Source organism: Lepidothrix coronata, unplaced genomic scaffold, assembly GCF_001604755.1.
Source record: "Lepidothrix coronata isolate B3197 unplaced genomic scaffold, Lepidothrix_coronata-1.0 Scaffold102, whole genome shotgun sequence".
In the NCBI taxonomy this organism is placed as follows: domain Eukaryota; kingdom Metazoa; phylum Chordata; class Aves; order Passeriformes; family Pipridae; genus Lepidothrix; species Lepidothrix coronata.
The window spans coordinates 809,763-836,645 of NW_016690282.1; the positions used below are offsets into that span (position 1 = coordinate 809,763).

General features: G+C 51.4%; 3 protein-coding genes across 4 annotated transcripts in view; 1 reads left to right on the plus strand and 2 right to left on the minus strand.

Annotated features, from left to right (window-relative positions):
• Window positions 1-2,094, minus strand: part of TRIOBP (TRIO and F-actin binding protein) — a 16,671-nt gene extending 14,577 nt beyond the window's left edge. Inside the window, exons 1-2 of one of the 2 annotated variants that reach the window (XM_017823446.1) lie at window positions 1,788-2,094; window positions 1,423-1,515 (exon numbers count right to left, since the gene is read on the minus strand). In XM_017823446.1, coding sequence (XP_017678935.1) covers window positions 1,423-1,515; window positions 1,788-2,015 — 321 coding nt within the window. In that variant the 5' untranslated portion in view covers window positions 2,016-2,094. The remainder of the gene's footprint in view (window positions 1-1,422; window positions 1,516-1,787) is intronic. The other variant, XM_017823447.1, reaches the window with a different exon arrangement.
• Window positions 2,095-12,589: 10,495 nt separating this feature from the next.
• On the minus strand, window positions 12,590-16,024 carry NOL12 (nucleolar protein 12). The gene is made up of 6 exons (XM_017823489.1): window positions 15,915-16,024; window positions 15,716-15,821; window positions 15,563-15,611; window positions 15,003-15,145; window positions 13,965-14,068; window positions 12,590-13,343 (listed from the first exon to the last, which is right to left on the minus strand). Exons 1-6 carry the CDS (start codon window positions 15,989-15,991, stop codon window positions 13,172-13,174), a joined length of 651 nt encoding a protein of 216 aa, XP_017678978.1. The 5' UTR covers window positions 15,992-16,024; the 3' UTR covers window positions 12,590-13,171.
• A 958-nt stretch (window positions 16,025-16,982) lies between these two features.
• Window positions 16,983-25,915, plus strand: LOC108501436 (arf-GAP with dual PH domain-containing protein 1-like). The gene is made up of 11 exons (XM_017823315.1): window positions 16,983-17,320; window positions 18,289-18,419; window positions 19,324-19,415; window positions 19,504-19,586; window positions 20,299-20,411; window positions 21,989-22,135; window positions 23,911-23,994; window positions 24,322-24,384; window positions 24,896-24,967; window positions 25,456-25,687; window positions 25,776-25,915. The coding sequence occupies exons 1-11, from the start codon at window positions 17,230-17,232 to the stop codon at window positions 25,802-25,804; spliced, it is 1,137 nt and encodes a 378-aa protein (XP_017678804.1). The 5' UTR covers window positions 16,983-17,229; the 3' UTR covers window positions 25,805-25,915.
• Window positions 25,916-26,883: the final 968 nt, after the last annotated feature.

Consider the following 26,883-nt stretch of genomic DNA (forward strand, 5'->3'; position numbering starts at 1 on the left):
AAAAGGAAAAGGAAAGGAAGGGAAAAAAAAAAAAGAAAGAAAGAAAAAGAAAACCACCCCAAAAAAACTTTTTTTTCCTCCTCCCGAACTTCCTGGGAGGGCCCAGGCAGGCCAATGGCAGCCGCCGCCACCGCCCCGGCCGCCCGCAGCCAATGGAGCCGCCGGGGCGGGCGAGGCCGCCGGTCCGCACGGAAAGGGGCGGCGGCTCCGGGAGGTGAGGGACGGGACGGGACGGGACGGGACGGAGGCGATGCTGGGGATGAGCAGTGTCGCCTTTCCGACCCCTAGGCCTGGGCAAAGGTGAAGCCCTGAGAGAGACGGGCTGAGCCGCTGCTGCACCGGGAAGGGACCGTCGGGAGCCCAGCCCTTACCAGGCAGGGTTTGCTCTCAGGCTGGGATTTTTCGCAGGCAGGGATTTTTAGCAGTGCACGCAGTGGGGTCCTTGCCTTGGCTCCTGAAGCTGCTCGGTTTTATGCCCTGACCCCTCAAATGAACTCCTCTAGGCTCTTGGCAGAGGTGGTAGCAGGTCATGTGGGGGCTGCTGGTGCTCCTGGAAAGGCAGTTGGCCTCGGGAAGGGGAATTGCTAGAGAGGGTCCCAAAGGAAAAGGGGCAGGGGCTGTGTATCACAAAATGCCGGGCTCTACTGTGCAATCACACCGAGGCTATGCTGCTTGCTGCAAGGCAAAGAGAAGGTGCCTGGCCCAGAGCTTAGTGCTGAAGAAACCTGGCACAAGCGGGGTGATCTGGCCTAGTTGTACATAGGAGGTTCAGGGCTTTGGGCTCCTCTCTGGCCTGGGGCAGTGAAGGGAGGGAAGGGATGTCACCGGTTTCGAGTTTCAGAGGCCTTTGGCAGGCTCTTTCCTGGCTGCAGTTTGTCCTTGTATAAAGCACAAAGCAGAGGACAACCTGGCCGAGATGACTGATGTACACAGAGGCAGAAACTCAGGTGCAGCTGCCAGCTACATAGGCTCCCGGGACACTTTCTGCAGCCCTCCAAAGCTGCTCATGCCATTTCTGGTATCCCAGGAACATCAACACAATTCACCATATCTTCTTTCATGCCACTAAAGCCCACTTCATCCCTGTAAAACCCTTGGTGCCATCATAGCACCAGGCAATAATAAAGTGAAGGAAAGCAGCTACACTGAGATTTTAGTCCTAAGCCTATTACTCACCCTTCTCTGGCTTTATAAACAGTCTCTGTGACTCAGTGCCTTCCCCCTTCCCCTGTCTTCCCCAAGAAATGGGCAGAGGATGCAGTGAAGGGGAGTGTTAGTGACCATGGTCTCCAGGAGGTCATGGGAAGACAGCAACATGCTAAGCCTGCTCAGATCAAGTGCTGGAGACCTAGGTCCTGCCCACAGTGTTCCCCAAGGAAGGGCAGCTGCCCTTCCTCACCATTCCCAGGGGCTGGCCCCTACCTTGTGCTTCTTACTGGCATTCAAATGTGGCTGCGGGCTTCCTGAGGAGCTGGTGTTGCTTTGCAGTGGGAAGGTGCTTCCATCCAGCTGGGGCTGCAGGGAAAAGAGCAGGAGCTGAAGCCATCAGGGTCTAGTCCTCAATTCAGCTTCCCAGATCTGAGCATCTGCTGCCTCCTGGCATGGCCCAGGAGAGAAAGCATCCTCCCTCTTCCCAGTGCCAGCCAGGCAGCTCAGCTCCCCTGGAGAAGCAGAGGATCCAAGGGAGTCAGGATGCACAGAATGCAACCCAGGGGACCCACGCACTCTGTGCTTGCCAGTTTTATGCCTGCCACAGTCCCATTACCTCTGGCTCCTGCCCTACTCACATGGTAAATGAGAAGACTCTTGTTCCCCCAGTCACTTTCCAATGGCTTCTCTGGGTTGTTTGTGTTTCGAGTGTGCTCAGGACCCTTCCAGTCCTCCTCCAGATGCTGTGCTGGGCTCTCAGGCCTTTTCCAGCTGTCATCTGGCCGTAGTCCTACATCCAGACCTCTAGCGGGGCTTTTCCAGTCTCTTTCCAGCTGGCGCATCACATCTGCATGGCACACGGTCATCTGTTGGCGCTTCCAGTCCTTCTCCCACACCTGTGCTTGGTGGACATCCCCCTGACCTTTCCAGTCCTGCTCCAGTGGTCGTGTTGGACTTGTGGGGCGCAGGGGCTTGCCTCGGCCTTTCCAGTCACTGCTGGTGCCCTTTCCAGGCTGGGAGGATGTCAGCTTTTCCCGGAGGCTCTGCCAGCCACATTCAGATGGCTTCCTGGGCCCTGAAATGTGCAGTGGCTCCCCTGGCTTCACCCGTTGCCTCTCTGCTCCCCGCACCAAACTGGGAGGGGAGATCTCCTTTTGGCTTTTCCTCATGCTCTCCATACATCTTGCAGGACTGAGGGACTGTGGGGGTGGCCCTGCCCAGCTCAGCCTGCTGTTATCTGAGACCTTCCCAACACCTGTGGGGTGCAGGGAGTCCCCTCGGCTCTTCTTCTCCAGTGTTTGCCGTGTACTCCCTGCCTGCCAAGTGGCTCGGCCCCTTTCTGAGTCTGGGGGACGGCCAGGCTCCCCTCGGCTTCTCCAGCTTTTCTCAGAGCGACAGGGGGGGCTCACAGTCTCCCCCACCCTCTTCTCCAACCTGTGGGCTGGGCTTGCAGAGCGTGGGCTTCGGCTGCCTCTCTCCAGCAGCCAGCCAGGGCTGGCAGGGCACGGGGAGTCCCCTCGCTTTCTGCTGGCCTTTTCAGAGTGCCGAGCTGGGCTGGGGGAGCGCAGGGGCTCCTTGGGGTCTCTGCTGCGCTGCTCAAAGTGCCAGGAGACTCGCTGACTCTAAGGTCATTAAGGAGAGAGAGAGCAGAGAGTCCTCTTAAAAAAAACCCCACACTAGTTAGCAGAACAAGACAGGATTAGGGCTGGGAGGTGGTTTGGTCAAATGGTTGCCCAGAGAGCAATTGCATCCCTATGCATGGAGCCAGGTCATACTGAAAAGAAGACTCTTGCACCCAAAGGGTGAAAGGGCTCCTGCAATTTAAGAGCCAAGGATCCCAGTCTATGACAAAGGAAGGACTGGGATTAGAGCAAAGGGGGAGCAGGGGAACGAAAAAGAGAAGCATGTGGCAGAAAGAGAAGAAAATGCGGCTGGAGAAAGCAACCCAGCTTGGAGAGCTGGGATAAAGTCCTGCCAAGCCTCACCTCCTTGGGCAGGCTGGGGCTGGACTGCCTCCGAACTAGGTGGCCTTTGCTGGGTGGCACTGGTGTCTTGCCATCGAGCCGGTCCACACGGCCCTCCTCCAGAGCTTGGAAGGCCTCCAGCGTCTCTGATTTCCTGTGGACACACACAGTTTGTCCAACTGTCACCATGCTCAGCTTGGAGGCAGAGCCCCTGCAGATCCTGCTCCACCTTAGCCTGACCCCACAGACCTCCACCTGTCTCAGACACTGTGCGCCATGACCTCTTGCTGTCCCCATCGCTTCAGCCACCTTAACTTTTGTATTCTGCTGCCTCACGCATGTTTTCTTCACACCATTCCTCATCTTCCCCCCATCTGGTCCTTTGCATCCCACCCACCTGTCCAGGATACTTCCCCAGTCCCTGTTTATGTCCCCTCCTGCCCCATGCCACCAACACTGGAGCTGCTCTTGCTTCTCCAGCCAAGACCTAACCAGCTACTATGTACTTTTTGGTATACCTCATCTTTTCCTGAACAGCATCTACAGTGGATGCTGGATCCCTGGGGAGGTACTGAGGGAACAGTGGGGCTGGGGAACACTGCTTTCCTTCCCTCTTCCCATGAGGAGCCCTGCTTTGCAGCACATCCTCCAGCTTCCAGAAGGTGACTGTGAGGATGAGGAAGGTGGGCAGGTCCCTTCCATCAGTGCAGCTTTTGCTCCACCTTTCCAATGCCTGCCACAATGGGTGAGCTCCCCAGGTTGGATGGCACTGAGCCTAAACCCAGTCCTTGCTTTAAGGGAAATGTAAGCACAGCTGAAAGCTGAGCTTTGCCATCTAGCCCTGCTCTCCCTATGAGGCATAGCAATTAGGAGGTGGGGGCCCCATGAGAGCAGAGAGGGGCCCTCTGATCGCTGTGAGTCCCGTTGCTTCTCACCTGCGTTCGCAGCCAAATATCCTCTCCACCTCCACTCGGCCAGGGCTGAGTGTCCGGGAACCGTAGCGGTCAACAGCATCCCGCTGTGCGAGGCGCTTGGGCTTGGGCAGGTCTGCCAGCACTGTGTACTCCTGCCTCTCCAGCCCGTGCCGCCCCTCTGTGCCCCCACTGCTGGGGTGCCCACGGGACTCCCGCACCCGAGACCCAGCAGGGTGCCCACCGCCACCAAAGGGGTTGCTGCGGGCCGATGGGGAGCCTGCTGGGGCATGCGGCAGGGTAGATGCCCAGGGAGGGTCAGTTTTCCGGTGTTTCGGCCAGATTTCCTCACGTTTCTGGCTGGCAGGACGGTGCTCTGGGACGGGGAGAAGGCCGTTACTGGGGGAGGCACGAGCGACACGGGATGCCACCACGTCCACGGCAAAGCAGGTCTTCGGAGGAGAGCTAGAAATGGTCCAGGAGGGGAGAGATAAAACCCAGACTCCCTCCAGGCAGGGTGGGAGCTCTGGGACACAGCACTGCGAGCCAAGGGCATGCCAAACCATGCAAACAGAGAACACCTGAGAGATCCAGGGTTTGTGGTCAGCACACACAGAGATGGACTCTCACATGGTGCCCATGGAGGTGTCGAACACCTTCTGGGACCACAACTGGATAAAGAGATGCTAAATCTCAATAGAGATCTGCTGTGAACTTCAGAGACCTCTGGGTAGAAAGCAAACCAGAACTAGAATCTCACACGGGAACAAGCAAGAGTACCTGCTTTCAGTGGGCAGATTTCTTTCCTAGAGCCCTGGGCTTCAGTTCTTACCCAGGATCCAGAGCGAACGGGCTGAGCCCACCTGGGTCTGTCTGCCTGAGGGGCTCGCGACCGCACCTCCTCCTTATGGCCCATGTAGCTCATCATGTCCCGTTTGCCTGATCCCAAAGTGTTGTCCCACAACCGGGTCATTTCCCCTTCCTGGGAGACAAAATAGGGCAGATATCTGCAAGGGGGACCAGTTGCTTTTGTGGGATGGAAGGATGTACGAGCATATACGAGAAGTTACAACCTGTTCAACCCAAAGCTGCCAGTAAAAAGGAACCAGAAAAGCAGCTGCGTGAGTGTAAGATGAACCCAGACCAACAATGACAAGAAACAGCATAGAAAGTCCACATGGGGGAATCCAAGAGTGAATCTCATGTGCTCTTTAGGGGGAGAGCCTCCTTTGTGGGGACTAAGAGTCTCGGCTGATCCCCCCTTGCATCTCAGGACCTTAGAATCATAGAATGTCACAAGTTGTAAGGGACCTATCAGGACCATCAAATCCAACTCCCTGTACATGATGGGCTCCTCTTTCTTTCTGCGGGAGAGCCAGAGGGGTGAATTCAACCTGTCAGCGTGCGCAGAAACCCTCTGAATGTGCCCAGCAGAAGTGACATTGAAGGGCCAAAGGGACTGGGGAGACCAGAATAACCCAAACCGCAAGAGATCCCCATCTCACCCTGGCAAGCGTGGAGTTGGCTTCAGCACAGGTGCTAGGGTCGGTGCCACTTTCTCTGTGCTCACCCTCAGCTCCGGGGCTGAGTGGGGGATATCGCCTGCTCTCGTGCCAGCTGTGGGGCAGGGAGAGAGGACAGCTGGTGGTCAGCAGAGCCCGCAGAGCTCAGGGGCAGGTGGCAGCACTGGCAGCCCAAGCCACACTGGCTCACTCTCTACTGGATGGGCAGAGGCTGGCAGAGCCCATCCTGGGACCACCGGCCTTGCTCTGGAGGGAGTGAAGAAGGAGGACACTCTTTCAGGGGGCCCCCGGCCCTCTCCTGGGACAGCCAAGAGGAATGGTTAGAGGACATGATGTGGGGATTTCTCAGTCCTTTTTCCCAGGCACCAGTGTGCAGAGCATCAGGGAGAAGGTGTCCGGTTTCCCCCTGCTTGGCTTCCCACTCCCCCTCCTCCACTCTTCCCATCAAAGGGGCTGGTTGGAGCAGCATGGCTCCCAGCTGGTACTCACCGCTCTGTCCCCTCCACTGGGCCCACGCACACGTACACCTCGCACTGTGGGGCTAAAATATGGAGGGCGTCCCAGGGCTCTCCTGGATCTGGGTTGCTGCAGGCATCACGCCCTGTGACCTCCACAGCATGCTCCTGTGAGGAAGAAGGGGATGCAGTGGTGCTGTCAGCGTGTCAAGGATGAGGATGAAGGCTGTCCTTCGGAAATGCCTGCTTCTTCTACCTCCTCTGAGAGCAGCCTGGCCTCCAGGGCTCTTGATATCTCATCCAGCCCACCGTTGAGATTTTTCTCCTATTCCAAGAGACCAGAGAGGCCCAGCAAGCTCCTATTTGATGCTGAATGCTGCAGACATCCCAGAGACTGAATGTGTGGATGAGGGCTCAGGGAAACTGTCCCCCCATGTTGACGCTGATGCTGCTGGCAGCTGCTCTCCCTTGCCACCAGGGTAGCTCAGGAAGAGTCAATGGAACCAAGAGGAAGGAAAATTTTTGCAGAAAAGGCTGTAGTCCCAGCCTCTGCCTCTGTCAGGGCTTGCAGGTGTCTCAGCATCCTCCCTGGCCCCGTTATTTGCAGGGCTTATGAGCAGCAGTGGGGGAGGCTCCAGGGAGTCAGCTGTCTGCACTGCCTTCCCTCCAGCATCTCGCCTGCACTGGGATTCACTCAGAGGTGACAGCTCTGAGCAGATAGTGGGTGGAGGGCTGAGGTAACCTTAGAGGGCCCAGGGCCAGGACAAGAGAGGGAGAGGGTGAGAAAGAGAGAGGGAGGCTCATTACTATTTCATCATCCCTGGCCAGTCGCTCCTGGAGGACGGCAAACAACACGAAACCCTTTGTGAACATGAAACCAGCTGTTGCCCAGTCGGAGACAGCCAAGTAGCTTGTGCGTCCAGCCCCATCTCAAAGGACCATGTTGGATCAAGGTATCTAGAGTCCAAGGTCCCATGAGATTCAACCCTCTCATGCCTTCCCTGCCTGGAACAGCTCACTGCAGCTGCCCCAGGGCCAGGGCTGAGTCCTGGCCCTAAGCCAACAGCAGAGGCCACAGGGAAATCGACCAGGACCATATTTAAGGTGAGGAAAACTGCAAATGCCAGCAGGCATCAAGCAGAGATTAATCCAGGGTGCATCCTTGCTCTGCCAGTCCCCACTTCCCTCCTTATAGCTTTGCACATGTGACACTCCTGCTTTCCCTTCCAGGATCTTTCCCTTGCACCCAGTGTCCAGCCCTTCCCTGCTAAGGTGGTTCCCAGCTTTAGTCTAGGCACAGTTAAGGGGATTCCTGTGCCTAGAAAGACTCTCTCTCCATGCAGCTTTCCCCCCAGGACATTTAGAAATCCTGGCTGAGCCTTTTTCTTAGGGATTTCCATCTCTACAAAGATAGGTGGAGTCCCAATAGAGAACAAAGGGGCCCTTAATGAAGTATGCATAGTCTCCAGGTGGGATGGAGTAGCTCACCTCAATAGCATGCTGGTGAGCCCCTGCAGTTCGGAAACAGTGCTGACACAGGCTCTTTGCAAATACGTTGGCTTCAAAGTTCATGCAAGGCACGTCATCCACTGAATCAGACATGGTTCCATAACAAATGAAGATTTTTGGCTGCTGGGCTCCTGGCAGGGGGCAGCCAGGAGGAAAAGGAGGAAGGAACAGCAGCAGAAGACCAGAGCTTGGGGTCCCCCAGCCTCAGACTCCTGTGGAAGCAGGGATGTTATTCCCAGGTTGAAGTTTCCTGCTCTCAGCTCTCAATACTGGAATCGAAGGGAACCCAGGTACAAGGTGATCAGTATGATCCATATAATTACAGCTAATAAAAGGGTGTGCTCTAGCAGGGACCACTTTTAGAAGGGGGTATTGCACCCTGAAATGACTGGTGACATTCCCCAATCTGGGAGTCCTTGTGAACAGAGAGAATGATGCGCATGACCTGCTATTGTGTTTGATGGAAATTTTCTTTCTTGAAGCTCTGTTAAAAGTCACAAAAAGAAAACCTTTCTTCTTAACTATGTTGCTCACAAAGAGATGGCTATAAGCAGCTTAAGAAATTTGGAAACCCACTGAGACTATTTCTAAACTTGTGCTTGTCAGGTAAAGCCCAGATTAGAAAAACCTCCTTGGGAAGTGCTGTGGGTAGGCATGACCTCTTGTTGGAGCTGTGCTGGGAACACGGTGGCTCTCTCAGTGCCAAAATTTTCCCACTAAAATTTCTGAGACCTTTAAGATAGCTGATTGGAAAACTGTGAAGGGCAACAAGCATTGCTAACACAACAGCTGGGCTCCACACTTCTGTCCTGTTTTTTTGTAAGCATCCTGCCCACTATCACCTTCTCTGTTCTGCAGGGTTTGAGAGTGAGTCCTTGGATTTGAGGATGTGATCTATGCTGGGAGGGCTCTGCCTAATTTGTTCGGAGGAGGCACCAACAGGACAGGAAGTCAGTCCAGCATCCCTGAGGTGAACATGCCACTGCTGCCCTAAACATGGGCACTCGGGTCAGAGCAGCTGACCAAAGGCTGCTCCCCAAACTAACTGGGGCCAACCGTCAACACCAAAATCAAGTTATAATTTTTGTTTCTCAGAGAACTCATTTGCAATACAGCAAGTTGCACTAGTGCCAGTCTTGCAGCCTCCCTCCTCTCACTGAGGGATGTTTTCTGACTTGTTCACACAAAATGCTAGACAGGTGCCTAAGCAACCCCTGCCAGGGATGCAACACGAAACACCCCAACATCGCTGCCCTCCCCTGCCCATGAACTACCACCCGTGGCTGGAGCCCCTGATACCCCGCTGCCTGATGGGCAAATCATTGCTCCCCACATCCCTCGGGGCCTACTGCCAGGATAATGCTCTGATCCCCAGGGCTCCTGGCATGCATGCACGCATGCAGCCATGCTCAGTGCTCCCAGTGCCCCCAGTACCTCAGCTTCCCTATGGCTCCCAGCACCTCGCCGCCCGCCGCGCTCCCCCCTCAATGAAGCTCGCCGTGGGAACCGCGGGGCGCCAGGCCCCGCCCCCTCCCCTCTCATTGGCTGCCGCCGAGCAGTGATTTGCATATCGCTCCCTGAGTGGCCGGCGGCGCGCGCGGCTGTGGCGCCCACGGGAGCGGGCGCGCACGTGTCGGCGGCGGCGGGCGCGCGATCGACCCGGCCCGGCCGGGATGGCGGGAGGCTGCGCCCGGCGGGGGCACCGGGCCGCGGCTCATCCCCCTGCCCTACCCCTCGGCTGCAGCTCCCCAGGGACCGCCCCACCGCCTGCCGACGGTCTGTCCCAGTGCTCCCCCGGAGGCAGCACCTCAGGAGTTAGCCCGAACCCGAAACAGGTGCCAAAGCAGCGGACTCATCCGCGAGCACTGAGAGAGCCAAATGCCACCGTGTTCCCAGCACAGCTCCAACAGGTCATGCCTACCCGCAGCACTTCCCAGAGAGGTTTGTCTAATCTGGGCTTTACCTGACAAGCACAAACCCTGCCTGACCCTTGCTATTTCTACTGGAACGTCCTTAACATCCTCCATTGCTCCTGCTACAATTCAAATTCCTTCTCTTCCAAATTCCTTCTCTTCCCGATCCTGGTAAGCAATACAAAAAATTCGATTTCACTTTTTGTTTGCTCATCAAAGGCAGTTCGCAATCCACTCTTCAAACCTATCTTCCCCACGCAACCCCTTATTCAGCTCCCTTAGTCCCAAAAAGTTCTCGTCACTCTCCCAGTAACTTTTTTTCCTTGAGTTCATTTCTGGAAAACAGTGCTGGAAGCAGCAGTGTGGCTGTACTGAGTACAGCCTTGAGCTTGATATGCTACAAAAGCAATAAATACAGTGCACTATCACACATCTCATGCACACGCTGCAACCATTCTTCCTTTGCGCTGCGCTCCAATTTTTCCCCAACTGTCTGACCTTTTTGGCTCTCAGTCTGGTTTTGATCCTCTGTAATCCCAATTATATTTTTATGTGTGCACGTGTGCGGAATCACAGTCTAGCCAGTGAAAGCCATCATGCATGGAAACCCCAGTGTGCCAGCCCACGTCAAAGCCTTGCATCTCTGTGTGTGCCTGGGGCACACGCACAGCAATGCGCAGGTGCCCGAGGTGACCCAGCTGCAGAGCCACGCAAAAAGCCTGTGGAAAAGGGAGTTCACAGGGAGCTGCTAGTCTCTGCTTTTCCTTTATGGAGCAGCAGCTGCACTAACATGTTAATATTTGCAGGTACCTTATATTTGGAAGTGGCCTTCTGAACAGCTTGAACTTGTTTGTGAGCAGCTGGGGTGGGGCGGGGGAACCAGAAATGCTCAAATCCATCTTGAAAACAATGGGAAGCAGCAAACAAGAATTTTAAGCCAGAGTCTGGTATGAACTGTGATGCATCTGGCAAACAATTCACTAACTTGCATGTGGGAATTCATCTCCAGGATTCAATATATCCTGGGGTAGCCCAACTGCACACCCTGTGCTTAACAAAGACAGCGGGCTAGGGCTGAGTCAGTAATTTACGTTACAAAATAAAGCTTTAATCGATCAAATGGAGAAATCAATAGTGCAGTGAACAATCCTGATGGTTAACGCAGCACAAGATTTAACAGTTATGTTCTCAGTTTTTCCATATGCTTTTTTTTTTTTTTAATATCATTTGAAAACTCATCTTCCAGCAGGAACTGAAAGCTTTCAAGGAGGCTGTTGGAGATTTCAGCTGACACTTGAGAAAGATGTTATTAAGGCCAGAGAAACAGCAAACTAAAAGTGAGGTTTTTCCAGCTCACCTGGCAGCAAAATGACAAAAACTGAATTGCTGCTGAGGTCACTCTTAACATCCCATCAGGATTACAATGAGGTCATCCAGCACTGTCTCAGCTATCATGCCAGGCTGGCTGTCTACAGGCTGGGGAAGGCAACCGACCCATATTCCAGAGTCCACACTCCAGCAGATTTCAGAGACAGATGGTGCATTTCCTTTACAGTGACTTTCCCAGGTCCAGAGCAAACTCCTTGGATGGGGAAGTACCTTCTGACCATGGTCACTCCACAAAGGCATTATGTCCTGGAGAGAAGGGAAAGCTGCCTTAAAATCCAGACCAACAGTGTTACACTCTGTCCTCTAGCTTTGAGCTGCAGTCCCCTTGGTGTAGTACATCTCTCCAGACAGAACTTCCCTCTCCTTCCCTCCTCCATCCCTCTCAAACCAAACAACACAGAACACCCTAGAGCATGTAACTCCCAAACCAGAACAAGAAATATTTTATTCTCCACACATAGCACCTCTTGGACACTTTGGATGAGATCCAGTCCAGCATCAGACTTTTGGCCTTGCCTGAGTTTTGGTTTTGCATCTCTGAAACACCCAATGACCCCAAGTGAGACAGGTAGATAGATTACGGTCATGCATTAAAGCCCATACCCTTTCTGGAGTGGTCTATAAGGCAGTGTTTAAGAACTGTTTTGGAGGCAAGGAAACCACATACACTTTAATGATGTGACTGAGATTATGCAGCACTAGTGCCCAAGAACTCATCCCAGGATGGGACTTGGAATCCAAGCACACAAGGCACCCCTGGCACATGGGATAACAGTGTCCACTTCCCCAGCATTTACCTTCTTCAGAAGGGAAAGGGAGGTACAAAAGGACCCCATTCCTTACCATATGCATGTGAGCCATGCAGTTCCCTTCAGAACTCTCTCTTTAGCAGAAATTGTGTTGCTGCTGTCAGTGTCGAGGTTGTACTCTCCTCCTTAACACACTGAAGAATTTGTGTGTGCACACATAGTTTCTCCAAGAAACTATGGAGAGATACATGGAGGATGGTGCCATTTGCTTTAGTGGCTGGTGGCCATCAACACTGTTCTGATGTTCCCCCACAAAGCCTCAGGCACTGGTTCACTCTTTTCCCTCCCATTTCTGGCATGAGGAATCTATTTACTTGTCCGTTTCTGGGTTCCAAATTTTTTTGGTGTGGGTTTTGGACACAGAGGCCTTTTCTTTCTTTGTCATTTCCTTGCCAGTACACATATGGCATGGGAGGAGGCCTGGCTGACAGAGGCAGAACGGCCATTTCCTACAGATACTCCAGGACAGAGGCCAGCATGCTGCCTGGGCTCACTCTCCTCAGAGGATTCACTCAGAGTTTTGCCATCAGTATTCCTCAATCTCGGCCACGCAAACATTTTTTTTCCCCCACCCGCCAAATGTAACCACAGTAAAAAACACACACTTAAGTCCTAAGAAGAAAGGCAATTAGCTGCTAACAACTGCAGCAGCCCTGAGGTAAAGGGCAAGGGCAGCCTCTGCCACTCCCACCCTGGAGAGGGCCACCCACATACAGCAAGGGCATTAGGGCATTTCATACTCCTCTGAGCTATCGCAGTTAAGATCGGCATATTCAGCAGACAATGGAATGAGCCATTCCTGCTCTGGCTGGCTCTGCCTTACCACAGAAATAGCTCCTAGCTATTCCATTTTCCAAGCACCAGTGAATTTCAATATCCTTTAAGCACCAGGAATTACCTCCCTCTCTTTCCAGCTGGTACTGGCATTAGCACAGCTCCTGTTATGCTTCAGATAAGTCACGAACGGTTTTTTTTCTTAGCAAAATGACTTCAGATTTATTCAAAAAGTTACCCAACTTCACCTGGCACAGGTACAAAACAAAAAGCACCCCTGCATTCAGGTGTGGCATGAGACAAGATGACACCATGTCTCCATGGAAAAAGGATTTACTGCACAGCAGAAATGCCAGGGCACTGATGCAGGAGCGGAAGCAAAGCTCTTCCAAGTCTCTCAAATTGCTGTGATGATCATGTGACTGTTGCACTCTGTCCTAGATCCTTTTCTTTGACAAAGCCAAATATCAGCACTGAAAGGGGAGGCCCAAGGACAGAAGGGTTACACCAAATAGCAAATGTGACCCTCAGCAGAAGTTTTTTCAAGAGACTCTGTGGCACTCAGACACTTAGCTGGAGATCAATGCAGAAATAAATTGGAAGAGTGTCTAGTCACCCTGGCCAGTGCTCCAGAGGCTAAAGAAAGGCTGAACTGGGCTCACTGCTGGTCAGAGCACCTAGTAAACAAGCTGCTTGCCCACAACAGGGCCCCAAAGAGGAGCAGGCCAGACGTGGAGCACTGTCCCAGCTGGTGGTTTGAACATTAGTTTCTCCGTTAGTCTTGGTCACGGCCCATTTTGCCCGTCAGTCTCCGTCGCTGAGTCTTGGTGGTTCGCCCCGTGCCGGACTTTTGGATTTTCTTCCGTGGACCTTGCCCACGTTGGGATCTCTTTCCTTTCGTCTTTTTCTGGCTGTGCATGTGCAGCGTGGCAGTAAGAGCAGAGATTCTGTGCAGGGCAGAAAGAGAAAAATGTTTGGGGACTAAAGGCTGCAGAAACAAGGCGACACCACAACAGTAGCCGAAGAGCCCTTGTGTGACTCTGCAGGAAAGGATGCCAGCCATGGCATGCCCGAGAGGAACTCCAAGCTGTGCAGGAAACCTGCAAGCCTCCATGTGCAGTAACAACCAAAATTAATTTTGGGATCAGTGGGCTGCCCAGACACTACAGAGTTAAGTAATTTTCCACACCCTCAGAGTAGTAATAAAACCTGGACACTCAAAAATGTGGAGAACGCCAAAGCTTTCAGCTTTAAGATCTTTTGACCTTCAACCCTAGAGAGAAGTTCCGCATCCTGTAGTATGTGCCGAGACGAAGGACTAGGTAAAGAGGAGAGCACGAAGCCCACTCTCCTCCTCCAGCCGCTGTCACCGGAGCCCGCGGGATGGGCCCGGAGCGTCCGGGCAGCCTGTGCTCCGCCAGCGGCCCCTGCTGGCTCCTGCCCGCAGAGACCGGGCAGCACCGCATCCCCTCCTGCAGCCGCGCCGCGAATCCGGAAAGCAAATCCAGTCCTCTGGATCAGCTTCCAGAGACTAACAGCAGCAAAAGCCTGAATGAATCTATACATACTTGTCAGACAGGAAAGGGTTTCTGGACTTCTTGGGCATTGCTCTTACAGGCTTGTTCGCCACCTCTTCCCCTTTCTCTTTGTCTTCTGATCCATCACTTTTTCCCTTAAAAAGAAAACAGTTTTGTGATTCTGGCATTTCCATTGACTTTTCGGTTTCATCCTATTTTGTGAACCATCTAGTCACAGATGAAGATTTTTAATTCTCCACATCCCTTGCTATGCAAGTCTCAAGGTTTCTTATCGCAGTCCCTTGGAAAGGGATGACCAGTGACCTATAGTAATCCACCCTAAGATCCTAAAACTTCAGCATGATCTTAACGGCCATGCAAATGAAGTCTAAATTATGAACCAAAGGTCTCAGCTTTTTCCTTAAATTACTATCAAGACCTCTTTAAGTGGATTTTCAGATTAGAAGATGACCTTACAAATGTAAAAGGTTAACACAGACACTTCCCCAAAGAGCTCAAATCCAGCCACAAGTCACGAAGATTAAAAGAGATCAAGTCAACCAGTACCTGAGAGTCTCTATAAAACAAATATAAGATCTCAGTTACAATGTATTTTGAGAATAAAAGCAACCACAACCAGAACTAAATGGTTTCCTTATTTGTGGTCCAAGCACAGGACCATAGAGAGAGAAATCCCTCCTAACAGTAATAGTAATTTTTCTGGACAGGACAGGGGAAAGAGTTTGAGGACAGTCCACACAGCAAAGTCTGAAATCTTGCTGCTTGTTGTGTTGTATCGGCTTTTAAAGTACTACAATGTTGCCATCCAGTCCTGTGCCACCTTTCACTTAATCAAGGTCAGGTGGAACAAGCAAAGGATTCCAGGAGTTTGGAGTGAACTATTCACACAGGACATTTCCTCCTCTTTAGAGGCCCAACATAAGCTGTGGAAAAATACGAAAGTTACGACTTTCCCTTTTCATCCCTGTTCCCAGCCAGCTGCAAGTCTTTAGGCATATTCAGGGAGCACTAGCCAGCCCTAAGAATGTTTACAGCTGATACAATCAGAGAGGTAGCAAGAGGCTTTACCACAGGGGTGGTCAGTCCCAGCTGGCGTGCCCCTGAGAGGTCGAGGTCACTGATGGTGGTCACTGTTACGATGTGGTTTGGGTGGTCAATGTTCACAGATTCTGTCCACGATGTCACCAAGTGCTCCAGTTCATCAGCCTCATCTGGGAAGACAAAGAAATCCTGCACTGCAAAGTGCCAAACTTCTCACGATTTACACTGCTGTTCCTGCTGCACTGTGCTGGGGAGGGGTGACACCCAGCCATCGCAGGCAGGGCTTGAACACCAGCACTATAGGCATGGAGGGCAAGCTCATTCTCCTTGCTGTGGGGACCTGGGTGAACACCTTGGAGATGCCCTCCCGCCTCCTTCCCTTCTGTACAACCCACTTGACCTCCTGTCCCCCAGGGCCAGAGGGCTGTGGGGTCACCGCTCAGATCGCTGCCCAGCTTCCCAGGGGGACATGGGAGGAGCGAGCAGCTGCTGTTTCGGGACAATGTGCGAGCATCCCTGCCCCAGCCCTTATCACCCCAGGACCACAGGCATCCCTCTTTCTTCCCACCCGAGGGCCCAGCACGTACCGAGTGCCTCCTCCCTCTCGTTCAGCATCTTCAGGTACTCCTGGTGCCGCTGAAAGATGGAACAGGTCACTGCGGCGCCTCTGCCGCCCCTCCTGCCCCGCTCCCAGCCCACCACGGCGGGGAGAGGGGGGGGACACAAGACCGTTCCCTCACCTCCTCTTTCATCTTTCTCTGCTCCTCTTTTAGCTTCCGTTTGATCTCCTCCAGCGCCGCTTTCCTCCGCTCCACCTTCCGCTTGTGGAAGCCGGTCAGGTACTCCCTGCCGCCGGCAACACAGAGCCCCCCCCCGGCTTTTAGCGACCGGGGGATGCCGTCCTTCCCCCCTCCTCGCCCTTGTCCCGCCCGGCCTCACCTCCGCCTCTCCTCATCGAAAGTCAGCACCAGCCGCCCCTCACGGCCGCCCGGGCCCTTCTTCTTCTTGCGGCCCATGGCTGTACCACGCTGCTGCCGCTGCCGCCGCCGCTGCCCGCCCCTTCCGCCGCCGCGGGGCCCGAGGGGCGGCCCCTGCCCCGCCCGACATTTTGTGCCGCCCGCCCCCTCCGGCTCGAGCAGGGCAGAGTAGTCAGGGTCAGGGGCGTTCCAGGCTCCTGTTCCCGGCCTTAGCATCCAGCGTAGAGTGGACAGGGGGTTGCGTCAAGCATGGGAACCTCCAGCTCCACTCCACTTCCCTCTTAGCAAAAGATTTTATGGCACTTCCCGGTGCGGACGTGCCAGTGCAGCACCCGATCTCACACCCTTTGTCCTGCCGCTCCTAAGTGATTTAAATCTACATCTCTTTAATAGGGGTCACTCCTCTAATAGTTTAAATTTGCAATTCTTCATTTGAACACGCTTCAATAAAGCTCTGAGCTACTGTCATTGCTTGGTGTTAGTGATGCCTGTGCTGCTCCTCTTAGCCAGGGAAGGCAATTGCAAGGGACGGCTCCGACACCGAGTATCCAAGATGCAGGACCTGGCTGGACTGCTGTGGTTTTTGTAGTGGTGGTGAAAGGTACTGGCACGAATTCGTGGGGGCATCAAGACTGCCATGTTTTTGGCTGATGGCTGAGTGACTTTGGCTGAACTCTTGAACTTTTATTGCCTCCCTGTTCTTGCCTTAAAAATGGGTGTAATACCTCTGTGTTGGCCAGCTGACTTTGGTAGAAGTTCCTGAAGTGCTGTAGGGGCAGCCAAAGCCAACTCCCACCAGCCCACAGAGTGTGACAAGTCCTGACACAAGTCCTGTCACAGCCTGGCGGGCACTTGTCCAGAGCCAGCTCTCCTTTATCAGCTTGCTTGCTGCTTGTGCTCTTTTCCTGGCCCGTCCTTTCGCCAGCAGAAATGCGGAAAAACCAGTTCTGTGGTTAATTGCTGCACTTCCCTCCACGCCCATGGGGCAGGTCTCCTCCTCCTCCTCACTTACAGTCTGGGTGCACTTCAGCCTCCAGCCTCTTTGCCCCTGCCTGTGCTCAGCCAGCTCAGGTGCACCGGCAGGCCTCCGTACCCTTTCCATTAACCTTAAGGCTTTTCTTGCCTTCCCCTTTTCCATCCGTCTGCCAGAGCTTGTCTCTCTGGTGGCTTCTTCTCCCTTGGGCAACCCACTGCGTTGGCCTGCAGGTGCATAAGGCACAGGCAGCTGCCTTCCTGGCCCTGTCCTGCCCTGCCTGCGGGGATACCATTAGGAGAGGATGGCCGGAGGAAACGAGCGGAGCATGAGGGCCCTGAAGGAGGTGTGGAAAAGAGCAGAAAACTCTTTGTGTGCAGACTGCGGGAAGCCAGGTGAGTGGTCGAAGGATGCTGGAGGAAGAGTTGGAAGCAAGGAGCTGGGCCTGGTCTCTAGCAGCTATTTGATGCTGGCTATCTGGACTGCACAGGAGCCTGGGGTGGAGAGGAAGGGAAGACATTGCTCTGGATATTCGTTTCCTCTCCCTGGAGGTGTGTTGGCAAGGGAGCAGGAAGGAGATGCTGCAACAGCACTGGTGGGAAGAAGGACAGGGATGTGGGAGTGCTAGATAAGCAGGGGCTGCATAGCTGCAGCACTGTGGGTTGTAGTCATGTTAGCTCTCAAATACAAATCAAGGTCATGCCCAGTCAGGACCTGACAGGAAAGCTCCCAGTGAAATCCTAACTTCTCCAGAAAGAAGGCATGATTCAGGAGGGCATTGTCTCCTCCATGACTCAGCTCTGAACTGACAACCTGCCACACTCGCCTAGGAGATTACATTTACTGAAAGGCTAGCCCTCTCAAAAGGGTACCCAGTTTGAGGTCCTACAAATGCTGCTAAAACCCCCTAAACGGAGCACTCAAGCCAAATTAGGACTGGACTAATTAGTACCATTTTATCTTATTAAATTCTTCCAGGAAAATTTTAGATTCAAGGTTGTTTTCCACTTCCTGAACAAGATACTGTTGAGGGTTTGCTATGATGCACTAAACAACTCCTAGAGTCTTTTCCCAGAGGTGGTTTTATTTTCATCTTGGGTGACCCTTTATGCAAAGGGAGCACTTTGAAGTTTTTCAAGGTATACATTAATAAAGATTCAGACAAAGTGGCTGAAACAGAGAGAATGAGGGACTAATAGCTGTGTTTTTTCCTGACTGGCATCTGTATCTTGGGTGTTAATTAATCAGCTCAGATGAAACTGTCATCACCCAGCTCTCTGTTTCTCAGGACTACATTCTCAGGTGGGGCATATCTGCCAGGAAAATTCATCACTTCTAGTCATACCCTTTTTTATACTGTCAGATCCTGACTGGGCATCCTCTACTTTGGGTGTCTTTATATGCCTCAGCTGTTCAGGAATTCATCGCAACATCCCTAGCATCAGCAAAGTCAAATCCCTGAAGATGGACCACTGGGATGATGCTCAGGTGCAGGTGAGATCTTTATCCCCATTGGTACATCAGGTGGGTTGGGTCTAGGCTATACACCAAGTGTCCTGAAAAAATTAGCCCTTTGACCTCACAGGGTTGGAGATGTAACCTGATTTAACTTGTTCCTTTTCTACTCATGCTCCTGATACTCAATCAGGGATAGCTCCCCATAACTCACTGGGAGAGGGAGGATGCACTTGTCTTATGTACCTCCCTGTGCCCTGTTACTTTATGGCAAAGGCAGAGCTCCTGCAATGTATCTTGCTAAGGCTAAGGGTCTTTGTTGCTCCAGGTTACTTATTTTCCACTTGCCAACACCATCCAATCTCAATGTCTTCTTTTGATTTCAACAGTCCAAGGGGAAAATCTTGGGAAATTCCATTCTCTGAGAAGAGTTTCCAGATATAATATGATTTTTTGAGAAAAATGGCATTCATAGAAACTTGACTTCTCCCCATTACAGTCCCCTCAATTCACTAATCTCCAGGGGACTAAAAATATTTTCTAGAGATCCAAAAAAAATAGTCTGTATCTTGTTGCTCTTTGGAAGAGGACCAAAGAGGTTTGGAATGGCCTCCCAGATGGCGTTGCAGAGCTGTTGTTGAACTCTCCAGGAGATGTGGGGCATGGCAGCAAACCCACTGAATGTGTGTGCATCCAGCCCCACGGAAGTGACATTTATGGCATGCTGTTGATTCAGGTGCAATCAGTGTAACGTCTGAGAGTAGATGAGACCTTTGAGACCCACCTCTCTGTAGCCAGACTGCTGGGATGTTGCAATGGAGAGGAAAGAGAATGCTCCATTAGAGCTAGATATGCATCTAGCCCTGTAGTGGGTTAGAAAAGAAAAAGGTCCACATGAGTCTGCATCAAAGGCAAGGCACTAACTCTCTGTCTAACCCTACAGTTTCTGGCCAAGCATGGGAATGCTGTGACTAAAGCCACATATGAAGCTCACATCCCTATTTACTATTACCAGCCAACCTACAATGACTGCCAGTAAGTTGCTGCATACAGAAGGGGGAAGGGCAATTCTCTGTCAGTTCTTCTAGTTTGTTTCTGAGTTACCTGTCACCTCTCTCCTTAGAGTGCTGAGAGAACAGTGGATACGGGCCAAATATGAACGCAAAGAATTCACCGAGCTGGGAAAACAGCTGCCATATTCTGATGGTAAGAGCAGAGCACAGCATCAAAATGTCCTGACTGTTGCCTTTGCTGGAAACTTCCCACCATCATGAAGTGTCAGTGTTGCAAATCCCACAAGTACTCCTGAGAACCAAACTGGTACTTACTGGCATTGTTTTGGGGGGATTAAATTGTGGGAAGCATAGGCTGGCACTGGCACAGGTTGCATCCAATCCTGGTATTACCAGCTGGAATTTTTCAAAGGCATTTGATGTCCTGATGGAGACAGACCTCTGCAGTAAGGAATTTCTGTCCTATTGCATGCCACCCTCTCTAACCATGGCTGTTGGCTTTGAAATGTCACTGCCAGTGCTGTGACAAAGGGTGCTGCAGCCCAAAGGCCTGCAAAGTCAAGTGGGAAGAGTTCTGGTCCCACACCAGAGTCTGCATGGGCCAGGACTCTGGTGTTCACAGGAGACAGCTCTCATGCTATCAGAAGCAGCAGTGAGAGAAAGACTAAGAGGTGGGAAGAATCTGGGAATGTCTTTTGGTGAGCATTTATCTGAGCTGCAAACCCAGGAACACCACCATCTTCAGTTGTAAGTCAGAGGTGACACCTCTCAAGTGTTTGTTTTCAGCAGTAGTCCATCATATGCTTTATCCCAGAGAGGTGGCTGGGACCTCTGGCTGTGTGCAGCTCTCTGATGCCTACAGTGCTCATGGGGGGTGCTATTAAAAGTGCCTTTTCTGCTCCTAGGGGTGAAGGAAGGCATCCTCTGGAAGCGAGGTCGAGACAATGGGCAGTTCCTACCCCGCAAGTTCCTCTTGTCTGAGAGAGAGGGATGTCTGAAGTATTTCACCAAGCAGGATGTGAGTATGGTGGTCAACTCCCACCTCAGTGAGTACTCCACCCAGAGCAGCAGGGTCACAGAGATGTTCTGATTTCCTATGCATGTTTCTGAGGTTGCCTTGCTTAGCCCAGCCCGGGGATGATAACAGAAATGTCACAGAGGAGAGGTGTCCCCTTTTCACTGTCAGGGGGACATTTCCTCATGTTCTCCCTTTGTGCTTCCCTCACCGCTGAGAAAAGGACTGATCTTTCACTTCATCCCTATCCGTTTCCCTGGATGTGTAATCCTGCACCATCCCTGGAACCAACCTCACCCCATTGTGAGCCAAGTTGGCAAAAACCTGTTCTCTGGTTGGTTTTGAGAAGGGCTACTTTTCTGCTCGTTCATCTCCCTGAAATGAGTGGGGCAAGTCCTAATATGCTGTCACAAAGGAGGGTATGGCTCAGGGTAGGGAAGAGCAGGAGATGTCCAGAGGGGACCTGGACAAACTTAAGAAGTGGACCAATATGGTTTAACAAGGCCAAATGCAAGGTCCTGCACCTGAGTTGGGCAATCCCTGGTATCAATACCAGCTGGAGGATGAAGGGATTGAGAACAACCCTGCAGAGAGGGATGAGGGGGATAATGGATGAAAATGTGGTCATGAGCTGTCAACGTGCGTTTGCAGCCCAGAAGCCAACCGTAAGCTGGGCTGTGCCAAAAGAAGTGTGACAGGCAGGTTGAGGGAGGTGATTCTTCCCCTCTACTCCACCTTTGTGAGACCCTACCTGGAGCACTGCATCCAGCTCTGGGGCCCTCAGCAAAGGAAGGTCATGGACCTGTTGGAGCAGGTCCAGAAGAGGGCCACAAAAATGATCAGAGGGCTGGAACACTTCTTCTGTGAAGACAGACTGAGAATGTTGGGATTCAGCCTACAGAAGAGAAGGTTCTGAGGAGACCTTCATGTGGCCTTTCAAGTATTAAAGGGGATTTATGAGAAAGATGGGGACAGACTTTTTAGCAGGCCTGTTGTGATAGGACAAGGGAGATAATGGTTTTTAACTAACAGAGGATAGATTTAAACTAGATATAAGGAAGAATTCTTTTACAATGAAGGTGGTGAAACACTGAAACAAATTGCTCAGAGAGGTGGTGGACACTCTATCTGAAAAAGTTTGAAGTCAGGCTGGATTGGGGCTCTGACCAACCCGATTTAGCTGAAGAGTTCCCTGCTCATTGCAGAGAGGGTCGGACTAGGTGGCCTTTAAAGGTCTCTTCCAACCCAAATGCTTTTAGGATTCTATGATTCAAAGAGTGGGCTCTTTCCTTTTGAGATCAGTTAGCCTTTAGACTGGCTCAGCTGTAAAGTCAAAAACGCTCTTAGTGTTTCACTGGCACTTCCAGAGTAAGCACAGCTCAAATCTAAATTGGGTGGGTTCGGCCACTGTTTGGTCTTGAGCACACCACATAGTGAAGGGCGTGTGTGATACATTTTGTTGGGAAGGGTCAGTTATTACTTTTTAAGATCCTCTGACCCTGTCTTGCCCCACTTAGTCAATAGCTCAGGTCTCTTTCTTCTAGATTGCTCATGCGTGATCAATGCCATTCTGTTTTCAGGCCAAAGAACCCAAACTTAATGTTAAAATAGATGTCATCAATGCTACGTTCCAGCCAGAGAAGATTGGGAACCCCAATGGCCTGCAGATCACCTATCTCAAAGACAACAAGACCCGTAATATATTTGTCTACCATGAAAGTGGAAAGGTATCTGGTTTTAGCATCAAACACTGCAAAGCCAATGAGGTGCTTTGAGAAGCTGCTGATATTAAATAGTGTGAAACATGGGTAGGATGGGGTGTGTGAGTGTGAGTTGCTGTAGGTAACAGGGCGGGGGTTCTGGCTCTGTGTTTGTGTATCTGTGGGAGAGTTTTGCTGCAGGGAGCAGGGCAAGAGCACTGGCTGAGTTGGTTTGTGTGGGAGGAGCTGCTGTAGACCATGTGGAGATGTGCTGCCTGTGCATGTGGGGAATGGGTCAGCCGTGCTACAGGCCTGTCAGTCTCACTCCAGTGCCTGGGAAAGATGTGGAGGTATTGAGAAACACCTGAAAGACAATACAGTCGTTGGTCACAGCCAGCATAGTTTCATGAGAGGAAAGTCCTACTTATCAAACCTGATTTCCTTCTGTAACAAGATAACCCACCTAGTTGATCAAGGGAAGCCATTTGATATAATTTTTTTTTAATTTCAGTAAAGCTTTTGATACTGTCTCTCACTGTATCCTTCTGGACAAAGTGTCCAGCACACAGCTGGATAAACACATCGTGTGGTGGGTGAGCAATTGGCTCACGGATCAAGCATAGAGGGTGATAGTGAATGGGGTAACATCAGACTGGCGACCTGTCACAAATACGGTTCCACAGGGCTCCATCTTAGGCCCTGTGCTCTTCAACATCTTCATAAATGACTTCGATGTAGGATTGGAAGGGATACTAAGCAAGTTTGCCGATGACACAAAACTGGCAGGAGCTGTTGACCCCCTCGAAGGCAGGGAGGCCCTGCAGAGAGACCTTGACAAATGAGAGGGCTGGGCAATCACCAACCATATGAAATTCAACAAGGAGAAGCGCTGAATTCTGCACCTGGAATGGGGCAACCCTGGATGTTCATACAGACTGGGGAATTAGATGCTGGAAAGCAGTGCCATGGAAAGGGACCTGGGGGTCCTGTTTGATGGCAGGTTGACTATGAGTCAGAAGTGCCCTGGCAGCCAGGACGACCAACCATGTCCTGGGGGGCATCAGGCAAAGCATCGCCAGCTGGTTGAGGAAGGGGATTGTCCTGCTCTGCTCTGCACTAGGGTGGCCTCATCTTGAATATTGTGTGCATTTTTGGGCACCATAATATAAGAAAGATATTAAGCTGTTAGAGAATGTCCAAAGGAGGGCAACAAAGATAGTGAAGGGCCTTGAGGGGAAGCCATGTGAGGAGCAACTGAGGGCACTTGGTCTGTTCAGCCCAGAGAAGAGGAGACTGAGGGGAGACCTCATTGCAGTCTACAACTTCCTCATGAGGGGGAGAAGAGGGGTAGACACTGATCTCTTCTCTGTGGTGACCAGTGACAGAACCTGAGGGACTGGCCTGAAGTTGTGCCAGGGGAGGTTTAGGTTGGATATTAGAAAGAGGTTCTTTACCCAGAGGGTGTTTGGGTGCTGGAACAGGCTCTCCAGGGAAGTGGTCACAGCACCAAGGCTGAGAGAGTTCAAGAAGTGTTTGGATGATACTCTCGGTCACATGGTGTGACTCTTGAGGATGGTCCTGTGCAGGGCTAAGAGTTTGACGCGATGATCCTTGTGATCCTCCCAACACAGCATGTTCTGTGACTCTGTGATTCTGTGCTGGCTGTCTGCAAATGAGGGAGATGCTGAGAGTGCTGGGGAAGGAGAGCTGACTGTGTTTGTAGTTAACATAGGGCTAGGTGAATTTAGATGGCTCACTGTTGCTCTGGCTAAGCTTTCTATCCTGTCCTTTTCCATTTTCAGGAGGTAGTGGACTGGTTCAATGCCATTCGCTCTGTGCAGTTCCATTATCTGAAGGTAGCATTTCCCATTGCCAGCGATAATGAGGTAAGACAGCACTAGAACGCAGTGCTTACGTGGTAAAGGAGCTCATTAGTTAATATTATAACCCCAGGTACAGAAGTGGAAATTGCAGTGTCTAGATAGAGGGATGAGAATGTATGTTTAAAAGGGCCTGTGGCGGTCAGAAAACAACTGCTTTCTGCTGTTTCTGGGCATTTTGGAAGCAGAAGTGACTCCTGGCTAGGCAGTTCAGGAAATATGAATTTAGGAGATGGCTGAATTTGAGGGAAGGTGACTGAATTGGAAGGGCAGAGGGGAAACGAATAGCAAAGAAGCACAGCTAGGTGAATGTTACTCTTGCCTTTTTGTCAGATTAAAAATCGTCTGACGAGAAATTTCTTGAAGGAGGGATACATGGAGAAGACTGGTCCCAAGGTGAGCTGCTATGTTAGAAAAAATCTTAACAGAGACCTGCCAGAGAGCCGCTGGCTTTCCCAACCTCAGTGTTTTTCTCCTGCTGTTTCCCCATTCCCCCCTGACTCTTTAGACACCCGTGGGAACAGTGTGTGTGCACCAAGGGAGGGGAGAATTAAAGGAAGGGGAAGGACACATGTGAAAGTAGATGAAGCCAGAGTCCCTGCTTTCTCCCAGAGCGACAGATCTCTCTGCATGTGTCTGTGTGTGCGTGACCTTACAGGTATTTAGCGTCTAGATTTCTCCTGTCTCAACTTTGGAGTCCTTCACCACAGTCCAAGAGTTGGGGACAGCAGCTGGGACTGAAAAACCCGATACTGACCCCCACTCTCAGCTGAGAAAGGGCGAGGAGGAGGTTGCAGTTAAGGCAGGGGCTTGCTTTAAGTGGTTGGGATGAATTTTGGGTATCCATTCGTACTGCTCACAGCAGGGGGCACTGTCCCCTTACATATGTCACCTCTTCCCTTCACAGCAGAGAGAGGCCTTTAAGAAGCGCTGGTTCACACTGGATCACCGCAGACTCATGTACTTCAAGGATCCTTTGGTGAGGGGGAGATCTGACTGCTGGGCAGCTGCAGGCAACCGTGCTGAGGGCAGGGTCAAAGTGCAACCAGAATCTTTGCTCTTCAGTTAGGGTGGCTTGCAGGTTCCCCAGCTGCTCTGGATGGGCTCTAAGTCTTCCCCTTTCCATCCCACTCAGGTCACATGCTTTCTGTGTTTGTTTCGCTGCCTGCAAACAATGGTAACAGGGAGGGCAGCAGTGTAAAGGTGGTGATGGAAGGGTGACATGGAGGGACAGGAGCACCAGTTTCTCTCTCAGACTTCTCAAGACCTATGCCCTTAGATATTCCTTTTCACTACAGTCTTTGAGCACAGACTCCCTGCTCTTCTGAATTCCCTGACCACCTCCAAAACTTTTTGTTGCTACATCCCTGGTCCTCACACACTCTCTCCTGTTCTTAGGTGCATTGTAATTATTCCTTGATTCTTCTGGATTTCCATAAATCACTGTCTTTCCCTCCTGATGTGCAGGATGCATTTGCTAAGGGTGAGGTATTTGTGGGCAGCAAAGAGAATGGATATAGTGTCCAGAAGGGATTGCCTTCAGGGACACAGGGCAACTTCTCTTGGCACTATGGCATCACCATTGTCACCCCTGACCGGGAATACCTCTTCACCTGCGAGACAGAGACTGACCAGCTGGAGTGGATCAAAGCCTTCACTAGCGTCATCAACCAGGCCATGACACCACAGGAATATGCAAGTAAGTGCCTGGATGCTGTTTCCTTCCCCTCCTGCCACTCCAGTTCAGGGTATTGCCCTAGTTCACTGCCTTTTTTCCTTTACTACAGTTGAAGCCTACTTCAAGTTTAAATCCTAGGAAACCATTCAGGAACTATGACTCCACTCTACCCGGTCCTGTGGCTGTCAGGAGAGGAGAGCAGATTGACATCAGAGAAACACTGTGCTCTTGAAGCACCCTTGAAGCACTTTTGCCCCCACAGAATGTCCACTTGTTTTGAGGGCCCAATTAAGCTGCTTCCTTTCAAGTGCAAGACTTTGAGTCTGAATCTTCAGTACAACCTGTCCCTGTTAAATTGCTGTGATCTGACTGGATGCTGGCAGGTCTTGCCTATCAATCAGACCTTGAAAACTCTGGCACTTACTATGTTGGACATGGGACCTATCATCACTCCTGCATGAAACTGCAGCAGCCACCTACCTTACTCAAGAAAACAGCTGCCTGGCTGGAGCCAGGCACCCCAGCAGGTTGCAGGGGCTGCTGGACTAAGAGAACCTGTTCCTTTAAAAGAAATGTAATCTCTGCTGGTGACAGAGATGTGAAACATCTAGATATTTGATCAGTTAGAGCTGTAGTTGAGAAAGGTCACTTAAAAAATGTAACCTACCAGCCAAATGTGAGGCCTGTTTCCTTCTGCTCTGTATGGGCTTGAAAGTTTCTTCAGACTGCATTTGTGTGCAGACCGGCCTCTGATTGCTACAGAGGAGGTTAAGAGATCATCTAAAAATAATGTCTGAATATACATTTGAGTGTGTGGATAATGTACGTGTGTGTGTGCGCACATAACAAAAAGTGATGGGAGGCAGAATACTGCCCTAGGGAAGATACTGTGAGGGATATTCATGCCACTGAAGTTCAGCTGTCAAGCTTGAGTCTCTAGTCAAACCAATGGAGAGAAGTTGGGTCCTGCAGAAAGCAACTTATAGCATTTATAGAGTTCAGAGTCTGGCTCTACTAGAGCCTAGGGGTTGGTGTCTGAATATAGTAATGCATGGATTTCTGCTCCCTCATTCTCTGTATGTCAAAGGCCTGGCACTTTCATTAGGACCTACACATTACATACATTTATCTTGTATATCACACATACATATTATTTTATGCAGTAGTACAACAGGGAAATTGTATTTTCACATTCTTCTAGTAACAGCTCAAAACAC

Excerpts from the sequence above, each read along its gene's own strand:
- NOL12 (XM_017823489.1), bottom strand. The coding sequence starts at position 15,991 with ATGGGCCGCAAGAAGAAGAAGGGCCCGGGCGGCCGTGAGGGGCGGCTG. Across the intron at positions 15,612-15,715 it reads AGAGAAAGATGAAAGAGGAG|CGGCACCAGGAGTACCTGAA; the intron begins GTGAGGGAACGG and ends TCCATCTTTCAG. Across the intron at positions 14,069-15,002 it reads TGGGACTGACCACCCCTGTG|GGAAAAAGTGATGGATCAGA; the intron begins GTAAAGCCTCTT and ends TTTCTTTTTAAG.
- LOC108501436 (XM_017823315.1), top strand. The coding sequence starts at position 17,230 with ATGGCCGGAGGAAACGAGCGGAGCATGAGGGCCCTGAAGGAGGTGTGG. Across the intron at positions 20,412-21,988 it reads AGTATTTCACCAAGCAGGAT|GCCAAAGAACCCAAACTTAA; the intron begins GTGAGTATGGTG and ends TTCTGTTTTCAG. Across the intron at positions 25,688-25,775 it reads GACACCACAGGAATATGCAA|TTGAAGCCTACTTCAAGTTT; the intron begins GTAAGTGCCTGG and ends CCTTTACTACAG.